Raw genomic sequence first — 19,459 nt, forward strand, 5'->3', positions numbered from 1 at the left:
AGAAACGGATCCTAAACATATGCAGAATTCAAGCCAGTTAAGTCTTTAGTAGTCAAAATAGAGCATATTACTTGTACTGGCCAAAATCAATACAGCTAATGATGTCTCAGCTACAATTTCCAAATACTGTAGTCTTCAAGCTTTGCAGCTGAGATGTTATGGGGGTATGTATTATTCCAGCAGCAGCCTGATCCTTCAGGAAGGAGTGTGTGTCTGTATGCTGATCTGTAGCCCACAAGTGTGCTTGCTGGGGTTGTTGGGAGTTATAGCGCAGAACATCTGGAGGGCATCAGATCTGTGAAGGCTGCTTTAGGCTATGACCAGAACGTGTATCTAGGAGTAAAACCAGAAACTGACCTCTCAATGGGAACGTGGATTCTCAAGGGGGACATGGATTAAGCTTTTAAAATATTTTCTCATTCAGCCCATAATAGTGTCTGCAAAGCTTTTCATGAATGCCATAGATGCTCTTGGCTCCATTCATTTATTGATGCCATCATAAAGGTAAAGGTAAAGGTACCCCTGCCCGTACGGGCCAGTCTTGACAGACTCTGGGGTTGTGCGCCCATCTCACTCAAGAGGCCGGGGGCCAGCGCTGTCCGGAGACACTTCCAGGTCACGTGGCCAGCGTGACATTGCTGCTCTGGTGAGCCAGAGCCACACACGGAAACGCCGTTTACCTTCCCGCTGGTAAGCGGTCCCTATTTATCTACTTGCACCCGGGGGTGCTTTCGAACTGCTAGGTTGGCAGGCTCTGGGACCGAGCAGCGGGAGCGCACCCCGCCGCGGGGATTTGAACCGCCGACCTTTCAATCGGCAAGGCCTAGGCGCTGAGGCTTTTACCCACAGCGCCACCCGCGTCATTGATTGATGCCATCATAGCAGAATTTTATTGATAAACAGATGGAATTTTTTCTTTCGGTTTATTCTGCAGTGTTTACACCAGTGCTCAGTGCAGTTTACACGATTTCAGGGGAAAAGTAACAAGCATCATTAAAAGCAATAATTGGCAAATGCATTTTAATTTCTACCCCTCACCCAACACTTTTTCTAAGTATTTTTTGTTCACCTCAGAGAAGGAAAAGAGTGTATTTTAAAAGGAGTGTTGTGACGCACAAGTGATTTCTGCTAGGCACTTCTAAGTGCACTCCACATGTTACCAGAGCCTTACTTATAAAATCCACCCGAGCTAGGAAAGAAAAGCTTTGAATCAGACTGTCGAAGTACTTTTTCGGAGAATCACATAGAATTTAGTAAATTCCGGATTACACTCTGCACAGGATTTGTCAAAAAATGCTAAAGCTATGTAGGCTTTTGCATAATGCATGTTGTTGTAGTCTGCCTGCCTGCCCAAGATTTGTCTAAAATGATACTTCATGCATTCTCTAATCTGAGCTGTGTAATGATGATTGGGTTTATTAAACACAGACACTGAAAAATGATCTGCCTTCTAACTACCTACCTACTTACACTCCTATTAAGTATATAGGTTGCTGGTGTGTTTCAGATTTCTTTCTCTTCCTTCTCCTTTTCCAGAGAGGGCGCTATTTTGACTGACAGGCGGAGCAATCTGAAGTCCTGCTTCTCAGGGCAGAAGGAGGCTGGGGACATGAAAAAAATCATGTCTTTACAGAGCAAGCTCCAGGCTGATGCCACAGAAAGGCACATTTGCCTATAGCTTCACCTGCTCAAGATTCAGTGGAACCTTGGGCATTGTAGCTCTGCACTCTTCTCATCCCCAAATATCCCATATTTGGGGTACATACTTGTTACTGCCATGAGGAATACAACTGGGGTTACTTCCATCCATCCACAGTTTGGTCAGGGAGCTTCACAAGTGTGAAGCCCTGCCACCACTGGTAGAACCAGACACAGCAAGACACTGGGACACCTTGGCCTCATAAAAAAAAACCCTCCTCTACATCGGATGAGACATTTGGACTGTTCTGTTGGACTGCAGTCTGAAACTTACGCACCTGGGCATAAGCCAGGGGTAGGCAACATAAGGCCCAGCCCTTCTCAATCCAGCCCACAGACGGTCAGGGAATCAGCGTGTTTTTACATGAGTAGAATGTGTCCTTTTATTTAAAATGCATCTCTGGGTTATTTGTGGGGCCTGCCTTGGTGTTTTTACATGGGTAGAATGTGTGATTTTATTAAAAATACATCTCTGGGTTATTTGTGGGGCATAGGAATTTGTTCAATTTTTTCTGCAAAATATAGTCCAGCGCACCACATGACATGAGAGATGGTGGACCGGTCCATGGCTGAAAAAGGCTGCTGACCCACCCCTGGTGTAAGCCCAACTGAACTCGACAGAACCTAATTTGGAGTCAGCATGATTCTATTGTGATGTTTATTTTTTATTTTTTATTATTTTATTTATTAAATTTTGATACTGCCCTTCATCCAAAAATCCCAGGTAAGGTTACAGTATAAAAACACACAAATATATAACACAGTGACAAACAAAACAATAACCCCCCACCCCAAAGTAATGTTAGGTACTTATTGCTAGTATGGATTTAATTGTGAAGTCCTATAGTGTTTTAATTTGTAGAAAGTAAGATGTGCTGCCTCAGTCAAACATGCACGTTTGTGACATCCAGATATCAAGTGGTACATTCTGGGAAATGTATATTTTGAATTTATGGTTTCAGATAATGTGGGAGGCTGTGCAAGACTAATGGAAGTGGTTCACTTTGTTGAGTTGATTAATTCTCATGACTTGGCAGTCTCTTGTAGGGATGGATGGTGTCCTTATAATCCACTTCCAGACTAATGTGGAATATTTGTATTCCCCCTTGATGTCTGGAAAGTTAGCATAGAATCCAGAGAAGAAGAGAGCATGGTTTATTGGAAGTGGGAAGCCAGGAGAAAATGTTTTCAGGGTCTCTCGTTATGTAGGCTCCATTCACATGCCATTCATCTTCCAGGCTGAAGACAAAAGTTCTAGACACTGCTGCATCTAGACATTTGGAGGTTTCACCTGAGAAAGTTCTCATCCATGTTGTGAAGATCACAACATGGCCTGAAGCACCTAGGGCCCAGGCTGTGGCATGCAAGTACTTGGAAACTTCAGCTAGTCCAAAATACATCAGCTAGGCTACTGGAACTGTCACAAGAAAAGACGTATTGTACATTTTGAAATGACTACAATGGGCTGCAGGGCCATTTTGAACACAGTTCAGGTGCTGTTGCCAGTGCTGGGTTTACATATAAACTAAACAAACTATAGCTTAGGGCCCCACTCTGTTGGGGGCCCCACAAAAATTTAAAGGAAAAAACCAACCTGGATGTACATTTCCAAAATATAAGATAAGTTCAATGATTACTTTGATAAAATACATATTTTGTTACGTGCAAATGGCTTTAGATACCTATTAGGTCCATAAATTACCATTTTGCATACGTTCAACACACACACACACACACAAAAATAGTGACAATTTGTTGTTGACGAAGGACAGCTGTACATATAAAGGACCCCATTATCTTCAGTAGCTTAGGGCCTCATCAAACCTAAATCTGGCCCTGGCTGGTGCTCACCTTTGAAGCACTAAAACTACATTTGCAAGCAACCAAATTTAGAAATGGGTTGGAGCCTACATAACGAGAGACCCTGAAAACATTTTTACTGCATCTGCTGTTTTTATATACTTTTATTCATTGTTTTGATGTCCCATTTCAATTTATTTTTTACTTTCTGCTGTTAGCTGCCATGGGAGCAGACATGCTGAAAGGCTGTGGTATGAACGCTTTAAATATATACACAACATAAATATTATGCTTTAGAATTGCTGTTTGCTTTTAAACCCCTGTCTTACTGGTATTGTGCTTTTGACATCTCATAATGGTTTCAGCACTTCATAAATAGTTCTTAATCAGCAATGGGGGTGGGAAGAACTAATAACTTCAGTACATGTCGGAGTTGCCTTTGGATTTTCAGGGGCATTGAAACTAGGGGAGAGGCTTCCATTGATTAAGCTGGAACCTGGTGACACTACCATGCACATTGACACGATGGGAGAATGGAGAGCTCTGTAGACCACCAAATTTTCAGTGGGTGACACAATAGATGGCTAATTCTATGAGCCTGCCTCGGACAGTGCAGCCAGCCAATAGAATGGGTTGTAGTTAGGATACAGGACCATATGCGACTGCCGTTTGATCAGCTCCTGCTTAGTGCAACACTGGACCATCTGACATGTGAGATCAAGAGGTGTGAATCACCACACGCATCCTGTATCTGGGACAGGGAAGGAATGTCAGGCAGTGTCTTGCCTAGTTCTCTGTAATAATATTATGCAACAGTGTTCTGCAAAGGTTACAAAGCTGCAGCTCATTAATCTCCCCTTTGCAGAGAGAAAAACACCTGCCTACCATCTCCCTCTGCTGTTTTCAGGGATTATTTGGCTGGTGTGTTTTATACTCACTCGTCCGGGGTTCTGCGTGTGTCAGATGCAGAGCTTCTTTCAGCTTTTGCATTTTTTAACATGTTGCTGATTGTCAGGAAACATAGGCATTGCCAGTGCACAACCTCGTATCTTTCCTGAGCGGGAGCCTATTATCAGCTGCAGTGGAATATCTGCTTCAAATCAGCCTGTTCTCCATGATTACAGGCCGTGGTATTACAGCACTGCATTGTCAAGCAATGTTGGATATTTCCATTTTCTGTGCAACCAGCCTCTGGGTGAGTTGTCAGACCCAACTGACAACCCATGAAGCAAACTCCTTATTCCTGTATTCCTTATTCCTGTATTCCTTCTGCAGCCTACGCTAGCTGTAGAGTTGTTGTTTTTACTGCATACAATATAATCCACTCATTCTATTTTTGAGTACAGACTTGTAATCATCCAATTGATTAATTAAAAAAACTCCTTGCATAAGGAGAAAGAAAACATTCCTTACAAAAAAAAAAAAATTAAGGTGCAGCTTTGACTTTGCAGCCTGCATTTGTCTCAGAATGTTATCTCAATTGACACAAAAAGAGGCAGAATTGAATATTTTGACTGATAATTCAGTTTCTAGCAGGTGCCATCTGTTTGTGAGGAATGAAGAAACTATATTGTTACTTAACCAATCCCTTATCCACCAATTTAATAAACCTGCAGTTGTCATGATATCAGTAGCATAGTGAAGGAGGCATTCGTGGGGTGGCACTCTGGGATTACCCCCCTCCAGAGCAGGAATGATGGCATTATCTGCAGGAGCCCCAAGATAGCTGACAAGTGAATGAAGTTTTAGGAAGGCTTTCAAGTTTTATTATTGTTTGTGGCAGATTCACACAGAAAAAATCAGAGAATGAATGAAATACTCAAGCAGAGGCTGGCTACGTCTTCCCTTCCTTTTTGACGTGGTTCCTATTTAATGCTAGCAGTTTAAATTGTAACACTTTATGACTGTAAAACCCAAACTTGGGTCTCCAGCTGCTTTTGAAATACAATTCCCGTCATCCCTGACCACTGTTCTTGCTAGCTAGGGATGATGGGAATTGTAGTCCAAAAACAGCTGGAGACCCAAGTTTGGGAAACACTGATACAACTGACTAACAGCTTGCTGGATTTTGTGATTTTCCTTGGAGGTGAGACTGTGGGTTCTCCTTAGGGGCATATCTGTGGGGGTTGTCAGAGTGGGCTCCTTTACTTTCAAAACTTATCACAGAATAAACTGAGGTTATTTTGCAGCATGACTGAAATATTCACAAATTATTTAAACCCACTATTTTCCACAAGTGGAACTATTGTGCTGAACAGGTTGCGGTCTTAGGATACAGTTACACTAAGTACACCTCCTGCACAACCCACGACAATTTAGCTGTCATTCAATATTATTAAAAACCATCATGTGGTCATTACAAATGGGTTCCATAATTGAATTCTGCATTGTGTGAAGGAAGAAGTGCTTCTCCTTGCCAATTTGCACATACTACTGCCAGTCAGTTTCACTGAGTGGCCCGAAACTCAAAATACTTCATGAAAGAAAGGAAATTCTCAATTTCTCCACATTGTTCATAATGTTATTAGCTTCTATATGCCTTCCTCACTTTGTCAACTATTTTTTAAGCTAAAGCAGGACAGCAAATTACCTTCTTGTACAGATTTATCTGTATTTTATTGAGCCATTAGCATTGATTCTATACCCAGTTGACGTAATTGTGACAGATAAGTACCAGGGGGGAAACATTTTCAGGTATAGGGGGTGGAATTACCCCACATAGCAGCTGACCTTGTGGAAAAGACATTAAGCATCTATTTGTGTCCAGGGCATCTTGAGAATAAAACATATATATATATACCTCAGTGCTGTTGCTTCCCACCATACCTCAGACCCTGCAGAAATATAATATGAAAACAAGGCCTAAGCAGCTTGTTTTAAAACCAAACCAAGATGCTGGCCAATACACACATAGGACTGGCTCAGAAAGAATACCAAAACATAACTATTGCATGCACAAGACATAGTAAATATCAGGGCTGTCTTGTGTGTGTGTGTGTGTGTGTGTGTGTGTGTGTGTGTGTGTCCTCTTTTGCTTTTAAAATTAACTAGAGTTTGCAGTTGCATCTGAGCTGGAGTAACTCTGGTTGGTTTAAGCATTTGTTAGTTCAAACAAGCCAAAATCAAATCTATGGGTCTATGATCCTGGCATTGTCATAGCTGGAGTTTAAAATTATCAGATCTCCCCAAGTCTGAAGGTCAGCATTTTAAATGGAAAACAGATGCTCCTGTTCTCCTCTGTTGCATGCAAGAGGAACAAGCGAGCCTGTGGCTCACAGTGGCTCAGGCACAGAAATGCTAAACGATGGTTTGAACTGCCCCCAAATGTCAAAGTAGCAATAGTTTGTAAGGCTTGTAAATCTGTCAATGTCAAAGACCAGTAAATATATGTCTACTGGATTTGATAGGCATGCAAGAAGCTGCCTTATGCTGACATGGGTTTATCTAGCTCAGACAGGGATCTCTTTCAGCCCTACCTAGAAATGCCAGGGATTGAGCCAAGGGCATTCTGCTGCACATATGCATGTGTGTGTGTGTGTGTGTGTGTGTGTGTGTGTGTGTAGTATATTTGTGTAGGTTTTTAATTTGTTTGATAGTGTTTCGTAAGCCACCCTTGAAGGCCCGGGTAAAATAAAGAAGCATAGATAAATAGTGCATTCTAGCCAGGCTATGAGAAAGTGAACCCATGGAGCCTCTAGTTCATGGTGGAATCAAAATGGAATTGATATTGGAATTCAACTGCTTTAAAACAAACAAGCAAGCAAGCAAACTATGGTTAAGAAGATCAGGTGGTCCAAAGTGCCCTGTACGTACTGTCTTGACTTAAGGAAGTAGCCCTCAGTATCATATAAACATATATAAGCATGACTTTCCCATCTTTCAGGACAACATTCCTTCCATGATTGTTTGATGGGGTCCAAAGACAGTTCATTTGGAAAGCTGACCGTCATTCAAAAACACACTTTTATTGAAATCCTTCTTGAAAGGATTGGATTTTTTAAAAAAACCTTCTGACTTGCCTTCTGGGCTCCTTGTGCAGCTATTGCTTGATTTTGTTCTCCTCGTTTGTTCCTTAGATATCAAATAAAAATTAGAAATGCCATCTCTATATAGCTGTGCTGAGGGCTGATACAAATAGTTTGACAACCATGTGGGCGTCTGTTGAAAACTGCTTCATCTTTGCAGTGCTTCACAGTGGGCTGTAACATTTGCAAATGACTCACCAGGTTGATACCATCAATCATATGGAAAGTCTCCACATGCATATTCCTTGCATTGTTGTTACCTGGCCCTCTAGATTGCTTTGATGATTACCTTAAGACATGACTGAATATACCAGAAGGTTAAATTACCAGGGACTGGCAGCTCTGACCTTTTGGGTCTGTAGTCTGAATCAGACCAACAGTCATTCAAGACTGCTTGCTGCCCTAGATATTTCCTTTTGAAAAGGCAATAAGTTATCAAACAATGCTTCATTGCTCAGAAAAAGTCTGATCTCTATGACTTCACTCAGAGAGCAAGCTTGTTTTCTCCTGCTCCGGAGGCTAGGACATGAACCAATGGATTCACGTTACAAGAAAGGAGATTCCGACTAAACATCAGGAAGAACTTTCTAACAGTAGGACAGTTGAACTATATGACCCTCAGGGTCCCTTCCAACTCTACAATTTCATGGTTCTGTAAAGAGCTGTTCGACTGTGGAACAGACTTTATTGGAAGGTGGTTGCTTCTCCTTCATTGGGGATTTTTAAGCAGTGATTGGGTGACCATCTGCCATGTATAATTTAGTTAAGATTCCTTCATCACAGGGGGTTGGGCTCAGTGATGCTCAGGGTCTCTTCCAACACTATCATTCTATGATTCAATGACTCTTGACAGGCATCAGGCTCTGTTCAGAGACAAATATTCAGCTGGGTTGGTGAGAACAACTCCTGATGTTCCTGGGCGTTCTTCAAGGTCCTGAAGCCAGTTGGGATAAAATAAGGATTGGGGAACCAGTGGCACTGCATAAGTTGCACTACAATCCCCACCCACATGTTCCCTATACCTTGTGTAGTGGATATTCAGCCTGGCCAAAACAGGACAGCTCCTGGTTTAAAGCACAAGTGTGGGGGTGTGACTGCATCATAACTCCTGTTATTCCTGACCATTGCCCATGCAGGCTGGGGCTGCTAGGAGTTGGGAGTTCAACAACATCCCACACTCTCCATCTGTGGTTTAGAGATCCTGTACAGGCTAACTCAGAAGTAAGTACCATTGAGTTCAGTGGGGTTTTCTCCCAAGTAAGTGCATATAGGACTGCAACATGTATGTAATCACAGTTTTTCTGTATGGTAAGTCACTTGCAAACATTAAAGCCCACAAGCACAGGATCCTCGCGTGGACACATGCTGTGCCAGTCTTTGTGTGGGAATGTAATATTTGAATGGGCCCTAAGGATACACAATGTAAGAATGGGAAAGCACTTAGTATTCTACATACAACCTTTTTTTAAAAAATAAAAATATACACTTCTAACTGAAGCACTGAGTTGTTTTCCTGGAGAAATAATTAGCCCCACTCGCTCATTCCATGCTCTCGTGTTGATAGGTATTTAATACATTTTGCTTGCCTGTAGTGGGAGGCTAATTTACTCCTAGGATTCTTAAACTTGATCAAAGCTCAAACAACTCTGAAATAATAATGCCTCAGCTTGAAGCCTATTAACATTCATAACAAGCTATGCCTGCAAAGTGCAATAGACAGGTAGGAAACTAAAGGACATCAGATAAGAAACATTCTACTTGACTCTGATCAGTAGGTTAAGTTATTAAAACAACACACCATACAGAAAACTCTGCCAAGAAGGTGCAGTGTAGGGGAGAGCAGCCAAATAAAATATTTGATCCTTTTTGGCAGTCGGAAGTATTGAAACAAGAGGTGCCTGGTGGAGTTGGGTGGGGAACATAAGCAAAGTGTGAGAGCCAGTGTGGTGTAGTGGTTAAGAGCAGTGGACTCATAATCTGGTGAACCGGGTTCAATTCCCCGCTCCTCCACATGCAGCTGCTGGGTGACCTTGGGCTAGTCACACTTCTCTGAAGTCTCTCAACCTCACTCACCTCACAGAGTGTTTGTTGTGGGGGAAGAAAGGAAAGGAGATAGCTAGTCACTTTGAGACTCCTTAGGGTAGTGATAAAGCGGGATATCAAATCCAAGCTCTTCTTCAAAGTAAAATTGAGCTAACGTTTGTTGGAAATGTTGAAGATCAGAATGTAATATCTCATGATGTGGAAGCTTGCAGAGCATTGTAATCTGTGCTTCATTGAAATGATAAAGCAGACTAGATTATCATTCTAGCTGCACATTCCTGCCTTATTGTTTCCACTAACAGTCAAATTAAATTAGTAAAAAAGGGTCATGGGAAAGTGAGAGATTTGTATTAATTTTCCCTTTCTCTGTACTTGCCAGCTTAATGACAGAGATTGTTCTAAATGACCTAGGTTGCATACACACCATGCAAATACAGTGGTACCTCGGGTTACATACACTTCAGGTTACGGACTCCACTAACCCAGAAATAGTACCTCGGGTTAAGAACTTTGCTTCAGGATGAGAACAGAAATCGTGCTCCAGCGGCGCAGCGGCAGCGGGAGGCCCCATTAGCTAAAGTGGTTCTTCAGGTTAAGAACAGTTTCAGGTTAAGAACGGACCTCTGGAACAAATTAAGTACTTAACCCGAGGTACCACTGTACTCCCAAGAGTCCTGGGAACTCTGGTTTCCCCTCACATAACTACAGTTACCAGAACTCTTAACAAACTACAGTTTTCAGGGTGTATGTGTGGTTTAAATGTTCTTTTAAAGTATGGTGTGCTGGTTCCAGACAACAATATTGTACCCTCCAGTTAAGGCTACTGATAAAATGCCACCTCTTCCTGAGTTGCCAACCCCCTCAGCTGCCCACAGCCCTCCCCAACCTCTAGTGAGACTCTCTTCCCAGACAGGAAGTCAGGGGAGGAGCCAGCATCCCTGCTCCCCCTTCTGAAGCAGCTAAATCCAGAATCCAAAGCACACAGGGTAGAGCCGTCTGCCCCCACTCAGCTTCTTGCCAATCAGCCCATGTCCTCTGTCTCTTTTTCCTCCTGTATTGGGATCTGCCAACCTTAGTCTGATCCTGACAGAGCTGTGGGACTCACGACAGTTAAGTATGATTACCTAGTGATGTTAAATTCTGGAGAATAATCTTTTGGAGAATATTCTCAAGAATATTCTCAATTGATGAGAATATTACAGAATTTTAATTTAAAATAGGAGAATATTCATTTTAATGCATTGAAAATGATGTAATAAGGTGATGGCACCAGTAATTGTCATGTTAAGGTTTGGTATAAGGAAACTCAGTAGTTAAATCATTATTTTATTCTTCCATTAGAACATGTTCATGTTATAGGACAAGTCAAAAAATACAATTGGCATGTTAAGGTTTGATACAAGTAAATTCAGTAATAGGCTATCTTGTGCTTCTAATAGCTCTAACACTTAATAACTGTTTTGGTGACTAAAACACAGTATGATAGACAAAACTCTATGTATACATATAAAAAAGAAGCCATTAAATATATTATCATTATACGATAATATATTTCACTATAGCAATCTCTGGTAAATGGCACCTTGCATCATTGAATGGCACTGCAAAAAACAATTACTGGCACTGAATAAAAATATACTGTTTAAATCAAGGCCACCGCACATGCTGTTACACATAATTGTATAGGCCTAGGTACTTTAAGTGTATAAAGCCTTAAAGCTACTTTCTGTTAAAAAAAATCACACTGTATGGCCAAGAGTACAGAATTACTAAGAATAAGGTCACACCAAAATAGAAAAAAGGCTATTACATATAGTTGAAATACATACAAATTCAAATGTTCATCAAATTAAATGAATAGCAATTTTAAAACTAAAAAAAAAATGTTTTCTGTAGCTCACATTTCAGAACTGCCAATGGTGAATGACACAATGCCCAGTAATGTAACTGGATAAAAAAAAAATCATTATTCATTACTTACACTGGCAATATCACAGCTTGACTTATTATTTACTAGATTTTTTTTTTTTTGAATGTGGGTTGTAAAACTGGTTCTTACATTAGAATTTACAGTTTGTGGGGAATATTCTCCGGAGAATTTTCTAGCAGAGAATATTCTCATTCTCAAGAATATTCTCCAGAGAATATTCTCACCTCACATCACTGTGGTTACCCTACTCGTAATTCTTGAGGAATCAGAGTGCAGGGTAATGTAGTGCCACCTATGCAGATGGGAGTGGGCACTTGCAATCCTGACATTTTCGCAAAGTGAATGAGTGAGCATGTCATGCCTCATCTTTAAAAGCTTGGCAGGCAAGGCAAGGCAAGATTGGGACACCTTCATTGCTTCCATCCAGTTTGGAATGTCTTGCATGATGCCTGAACTCCTAGACCATGGCTCTCCAAACTCTCTGTCCGCTGCCAAGCCACTATGGTTACTTGCCTGGATAAAGATCTCTTTCGTATATGTAAGAGTGTCTGGCTGCATGTGTTGAGTGTGAGGCAGAGCAAAACAAACAAACAAAAAATACCCGTTACCACTCTGCAATGCTTTTATGTAGAGCCAGGTTGATTTCGTTCCTGAGGATCCAGTAAACTTTTGTTATTTACTTTAGGTGTCAACAACATCCATTAGGACTTCCTTTCTACAGGAAGTCCTAATGGATGTTCAAACTGTACCTGCATGCTGCCTGTACTTAGGGTAACTGCAGACTGTCTTAAATTATTTGGTTGTTTCACAACAGAAGTCTGAAAATGTTAAAAATGCTTATATTGCATTGTAGTTAAGAATGATGTGGGTTTCATCATCACTCTGTCTACTAGAACTAGAACTTAGGCGTGACTGTCACAGGCTTAAGCATAACTAACCTGCAACTTCATCCACTATTGTATTTTGGTTTCCCCGGTATCAAAAGGATATGAAATACATCCTTTCCCCCATTTCCCCGCCCCCAATATTTTTTTAATGAGATGCAATGGAATGACATTTCTGGCTTAGTGACAATTTAAATGTGGACCCCATCTTGAACAAGCAATGAGAAATGTTTGGAAACTCATTATTAATGTGAGACAAGGCATTTAATGAAATGTAATACTTTTGCTCTGCCTGAGGTGGGTGGGTGGGGATCCAGCTATATTAAACCTGGCTCCTATTATAACTAGAGTTAATGAAAAACTTCCGTAATCATCAGGCATAACACAGAGAGAAACTTATCAATAAATAAGTAACTTTATAAAAGCAATCTGGCTCTTCTGGTCACATTTTGATCTTGTAATTGCATGAAGTTTTGTTTTTCCACTTGCCTTTTCTGAGTGAGCAGTGGGGAGAGTTAGGAGCATGTTGCCTGCATCTGCCAGTGATTTTTACATATGTAAGTATTTATATTACATTTCTGTCCCAAGGAGTTTAAAATGGCACTCTGCCTTTCCATTTTATCCTCATAACATCCCTGTGAGGTAGGGTTAGGCTGAGAGGCTGTAGACTGCTCCAAGTTCACCCAGTGAGCTTCATAGATGAGTAGGGTTTTGAACCCTGGTCTCCCAAGATGAAGCAAATACATAAACCACTAGACCACACTGGTTACTCCATAATTCTTGAATCATCATTGCTGGTGGCTAACTCATTTCTGCAGGTATGGGTAAAGGCAGTGAGATCTTGAGCCTTCTCTTTGGTCGCACCTTTGCTTTGGGTGTGGTTATCTGACTCCCTGACACTAGCTTTCTATACTAGCAAGTAATTCCCTTTTAGGAAAACCTTTGGCTTATAACCTCACTGGTTGCCTAAACACTTTGCCTTCTGCTGTAAAATATTAAACTATCAATTTTTAGTTCCATCAACATTGCACACACAGACTATTTTACTCATAGTCTTTATATTTTTGTCATTTCTTGGTTTCATTTTTAATTGTTGGAGCTGGACTCTGTACAGCTAGGAATGTAAAACGTTTGTAAATGTTTCCAACTAATCTCATAGATAGCCTCCATCAGATTTTCTAGGCTTCTGAAACTGCTAGAAATGAACCCTCTTCCACAAGGCTTTCACATGGCATTTCTGTGCCCACGTTTCTTGGCATTCCTCTAGAAACAATGGAATGTGCCTGGGGGGGGGTAGTCAAACCACTGTGTTAGTAGCCCCAAAGTGACCTCTCCAGGGTACAAGCCTGGACAGTGTGTATGGAGGTCCTGGGGTGCCCAGATAACAAGACCCCCCTCCCAGTCTTGCTGCTGTGGTCCAAAGGAAAGCAGAGCAATATGTTTGGCACCAGCCTGGCTGCAGGCGTACAAGGCGCCATCCAACCGTCTTAGGGACTTCACTCTGCGTTTGTGTAACCTTTTCTTCTCTTGAAGATATCCTGCAAGACAGTGGAAGTTTTCTTTCTTATTGATAGGTTACCTTCTCAGGTTGACAAGCCCCTCCCTTCCCTCTACAGCACATACAGAAATTGCCTTCTTGACCGCTGCACCTCCTAGCGCCTGTCTTCACATGCAGGGGAAGTCCCTAACTCACCAAGGGTTTGTAACCCACCGGCTACCCTCACCTAGTTTAGCCTGCCAATTGAAGCTGTTCCTGGTATTAAGGTAAAGGTAAAGGGACGACTCTGGGGTTGCGGTGCTCATCTCGCTTTACTGGCCAAGGGAGCCAGCTTCTGGGTCATGTGGCCAGCATGACTAAGCCGCTTCTGGCGAACCAGAGCAGCGCACGGAAACGCTGTTTACCTTCCCACTGGAGCGGTACTTATTTATCTACTTGCATTTTGACGTGCTTTCAAACTGCTAGGTGGGCAGGAGCTGGGACCGAACAACGGGAGCTCACCCCATTGCAGGGATTTGAACCACTGACCTTCTGATCGGCAAGTCCTAGGCTCTGTGGTTTAACCTTACCGTTCCCTTAAAACACCCCAAATAGGTGTAGACAATAAATGTGCACACAATCATCCTAATTGGTGTTACTGTCTCAGTTCTCACATGTGAACAAAACCAAGTCCAGTTGTTTATGATGGTGTGACATATAGCTGAGTATATTTCCATACAGTAAGAAGAAAGTTGTCATGCTGCAGTTTGCATGACCATCTATTGGGAGGGGGGAATTTTGGGAATTGACATCAGAGTAGGGTTGTCAAATATACCATTGAAGGAGCTGTGGGGGGAGGGGCTTAGGTTGAGGTATAAGGGGAGAAGGTGGGCAAGGGGGGTGGGGGTAGGTGGGGTTGGTGAGCAAGGCCAGCAGCCCCTGTTATGTAATACAGTGGGTGGATTCCAGTCTCCACAGTGGTTGCAGAACTGATGGGCTTGCGCACCAACTCTGTGTTCCCAGTAATGCTGGTGCAGGTGTTCAGGGTGAAAGTAAGCAGGCCTTTAGCTCAGGGTAAGCAGATGGAGGGTAGGAACACTTACTGTGGGGAGAGGCATGCATTCATAAAACAGACGCTCTAAAGTGGTTCCAGTTGGTTTCAAGGAACTGGAAGAAAGAAGGAACAGCTCCGTTCTGTGCTGATCTGTGCTGCCTTCCTTGTCGCAATCCAGCATTTGTAAAGCCTTCCTGAAGCAGGGCAGATCACACGCAGCCCCTCCCAATCTGATGCAGCACTGTTGCAGGGTCACCCTTTTCTGGCTAAAGTGGATGGCCAGGCAGTTTAATTTCCTATGCAGGAAATGGCTGGTGAAATAGAAATAGCTATGTTGTTGTTGTTGCTGCTGCTGCTGTTTTAAAAAATCAATTTATAATGCTCTTAATCCCTTCATTTGCCATTTGCTGAAATTAGGGCAAGGAACATTAGCAACATGTAAAACCCTAGAAGCTACCGCATGAGGAATATATCCTTATCATCACTTTATTTCATTGCAGATTATTTCCAGTGTTTCTGTAATAACTTCTCTTCATTTCTGTATGACTTGAAGCAGATTTGCATTTTTTTTAAAAAGCAAAAAAAGAGAGCAGGATTAAAACAGCCCCTAAGTAAGAGCTCAGCTTGACAGTGTCTGAAAGCTACATCATTTCAGTTCATGCCTCTTCTTAAGGTTGGATGTCTGGCACAGGGACAACTTTATCTTCCTTCTAACCCAATCCTAGTGCTGGTCGGATGAAGCCTGCTGCCCCATGCTCTCCGTGGAGGACTTTCGTCCCCCCTCCCCTTAATGCCAAGTTCAGTTATTGGCTATTTTATGCTGAGCTGTGAACTGCATGGCTATTGGAAGGAGCAGTAAAAGCTAAGGGTATGCCTTTTATTTTTAAGAATATACCTATCACTCTACTGCCGTGCTTATTTTCCAAACAGTATTGACTGTAGAACAAACTTCCACCTGTATAGGATATATATCGGAACTGAAGACGTTTGGGATGAACAGAGCAAAATTGTCCAGAGCTAGCAGAATTAAACAAATTTGGAGGGTGAGTTAAATTATAACGTTTTTCTTTTAACAAAATAGTTGTAATGAAATAGGTAATAAATTACAATCAAGGGGTTTTTTCTTCGTGTGTGTATGGGGTGTTGTTATCAGAAACCAACGTACATGGGTTTCCTGTTATTTTATACAGATGCCTACATCTTTGCAAACTAGTTTCATTTTTTTTTTAATCTGCAAAAATGACAAACAACAACAACAACCCAGTGTTTAGTGCTTTAGGTGTTATATGTGTCCATATTCTTATCTACCACAGAGAATCCTTTGTAGAGTTTGAAAGAGAAGCACATTATTCAGTGTGTTCTTGTACAATTTTGTGTGTGCTTTTTAAAAAAAATCGACTACAAAATGATTTGTATTTATTTTTATTTTTTTAAAAAAGCAACAGTCAACTAAAAATCCTACAGGCAATCTCATTCTCCTTGCCAGATGCTGTATATTTAATTATTAAGGGAAAGGCTGCTAAAAAAAGATAAACCTTATGTGTAGTTGCATTTCTCTTCTTATCTCGTGGGCTGAAATATAACTAATGGAAGGAAAACTCCGAACGTCTGGAGTATTGTTGAAAGGTAGTTACTCTTGAAGTATCAAGTGACCTAGGAAGATACTCTTTCCCTAGGTAGGCTTATATTCTTCTTCACTGCATTCAGAAGTTTATTAGACTTAATATGATGAGCATTTTAATCCTAGCAGCTCTTTTTTTATGGCTTCCGCATTGGAACCGATAAAGCTTTATCATACTGAGTCAAATTACGGGTCCATCTGGGTCTGCACTGTCAACCATGACTAGGAGTGGATCTCAAAGGTTCTGGAGTCCTCACAACCCTGCTTGGTAGGTGCCAGAGAATGAACAAGAACCTTTTGCATGCAAACCACCACTAGACTACAATGAATGAAGCATACTGGCCATTTTTTTGACAGAAGAACCTTTTATATTATGCAAGCAACAAGTGAAATGGCTGGGTCTCTGTCCCTTTACGGTGATTTCTTTCTCTTTCTTTCTCAACCCGGAACTGGGAAGTTTTTAAGCTGATACTCCATGCAGTATCGTTAGAAATTATTGCCAAAATACTGGAGCAAAGCCATTGCTGTATATGTTCCAACACCAACGAGCAATTGGTTCCCAAAGAGCTATCTACTCCAAACTCCTAGCTTAAATGAAGATGACTCACAGCATGAGAGAAGCAACTTAAAGGATGCTAATGGGTTGGACCAGATGCAGTTGTTCAAAATATGAAGGGTATTTTAATATATATATATATATATATATATATATATATATATATTAGCTTAAATAGAGTGGAATTCAGCTGATAACTTTTCAGACCCCACCCCTCCACCTCACCATGCATTGTTCAGCCTGACATTTAAATTTGCAGTGTGACAATGTAGAATGTGTGTTGTTGCATGCATGGGACCCAGTTTTTATGTAGCAGGGCTCCAAGATGGCTTAATGCTATATGTTGACATTATTTGGCAAGGTGTGGTACTGGAAAGTGGAATGTGCTCCTATTATAGCCTTGCATTCCTGGAAAAATGAGGGTGTTGAGTATTGTGAGGTGTCATCAGTGGCATGAATGCAGCTGTTTTATTTGACTTCATAGCTAACTGCAGTTTAAAAATATGAAAGCAAGTGTTCCCATTTTGTTGTACGAATTAGAAAGATTGTTTGGCTTTGATTTGTTTTTTGTTGTTGTTGTTGTTGTTGTAAAAAGAAGTCTGTTATGGCTTCTTCAAACATTGTTTTAATAATGCCAGATCTTAGTTGTGTAAAACAAAATGTAGTTTACACAGAAATTAAGACATATCCATTTCCCATAAGTAGATACTATATCATATCAAGTGACAAAAGATAATTACTGCTTGCCAAAGAATCTCTCTTAAATAGGCTAAGGGAGCAATTAGGTTCTCAGGTTTTCTTGAACAGAGTAAAAAAATTTTTTGCCTGTCTAGCTTTCTTAAGGTGTTCTGCAGTTGAATACTTTGCCTTTTCAGCACTGAATGCAAAAATTTCCTTTGTAAAAAGCAAATGCTGAATAGTTGAGAGTGCTGTATTTCATGCTTTTTCCTGCATGATTTTCTAAAGAGGTTATATTCTGTTCATTGCCCTTGTTATATGCCATGCTTAAGTTAAATAGGTTAACTTCTGAAAGATGGGGGAAAGTTTGGTGATACGTATTTCACTTTTTCTCCCTTAAAGGGAAAAAAGTTGAACCGAAAATGATTTTAAGAGCTGGTGTTAGAATAAAATATATTGTCACCACCACGATATGTAGTAGAGGAGCAATTGGGCATAATCTGCTGTAGAAGCTTCAATGTCTGTACCATACAGCTTCTTCAACCACTTAAACTCTGAGACTTAACTTGCTTGGGAATTATAACTGCAAGGCACAGACCTTTTCCAAGTAAAGTGTTTTCAAATTCGTTTATTTTAAAACTGATTTACCGTAATAAGGCGCTCAAGGTAGCTTAGAGCAAGTAAGCCAAAACTAATCTATTGTTTCATGTTATCTTCCCTGTGCAATTGTTAGTCCAGGGCAGCTCTTAAAGTAAATTTCCTTTGAAAAAGAAAACATTGAAGATTTATGGTCCCTTTGGTGATATCTGCTGATTTGCAAATGTACATGCTGTGCGGCTAATATGGGGTTGCAGACATAATGACACAGGCTTGTTGTTGTTTAGTCGTTTAGTCGTGTCCGACTCTTCGTGACCCCATGGACCAGAGCACGCCAGGCACTCCTGTCTTCAATGACACAGGCAGACAGTGTTAATCCCAGCATAAGAGTTCTGTCCTTAAAATCCAAACAATCTCTTTGCTATATCCCTCCAAAAAGCTGCTGTTTTGTTCTCTGCAGATGTTATCAGTGTTCAGACTACTTGAACTTGATTCTGCACCTTATAGGTGGGGTATGTTCTGATGTTACGACAAATAACTGGAACTACCTAATGAGGTCCACTGTACATCAGTAGCCAGGAATTAGAGCAAGTGGCAGCCTTGTAAAGCGCATTCAGATTTTGGGGTTGCCACTTCGGCCTCCAGTCCTTCTCAGATACCTTCCTTGATCTAACTAAGCAGATATGTGAATGCATCATCTGCTCCAATCAGAGGCCATAGGTGTAAAACAGATACACCTTGAGAAGTTTCATTGAAATGCGCATTTGAGCATGGATGCCATATATTCATTTTTTTCCAGTGGGGTGTGAATTATAATTTTAAAATGTGCAACTCTACCCTCTTTCTGGCTCGGATAGTTGCCATCTTAAAGTGCAAGCTAGCTCAGAATTGGGAGAGCAACCTTAAAAAAATATACAGATTCCATGTGTTTGCTGAGTAGAGGATGAAGGAGCGATGTGGAAGGAAAGGGGTTGCCCAGGGCAGCCATTACCTCCTTCTTGCCTCTACAATGTGACTATCAGTAGCAAAGGCAAACTGTGTGAGTACAAGACCTGCAAGATCAGGATGGCAGACTAGATGTTCCTTGGAGAGAGAG

General features: G+C 41.3%; 1 protein-coding gene across 6 annotated transcripts in view; it reads left to right on the top strand.

Moving 5' to 3' along the window:
• DPP6 (dipeptidyl peptidase like 6) overlaps positions 1-19,459 on the top strand; it is a 506,101-nt gene that overhangs the window by 199,186 nt on the left and 287,456 nt on the right. The window contains exon 1 of one of the 6 annotated variants that reach the window (XM_079946666.1): positions 15,852-15,954. The exons of the other annotated variants lie outside the window; for them this stretch is intronic. Coding sequence (XP_079802792.1) covers positions 15,904-15,954 — 51 coding nt within the window. The 5' untranslated portion in view covers positions 15,852-15,903. Of the gene's footprint in view, positions 1-15,851; positions 15,955-19,459 lie in introns of those variants that run through there. 6 annotated transcript variants of the gene reach the window in all.

The sequence above is a fragment of the Podarcis cretensis genome (genome assembly GCF_951804945.1).
Source record: "Podarcis cretensis genome assembly, chromosome: 12".
In the NCBI taxonomy this organism is placed as follows: domain Eukaryota; kingdom Metazoa; phylum Chordata; class Lepidosauria; order Squamata; family Lacertidae; genus Podarcis; species Podarcis cretensis.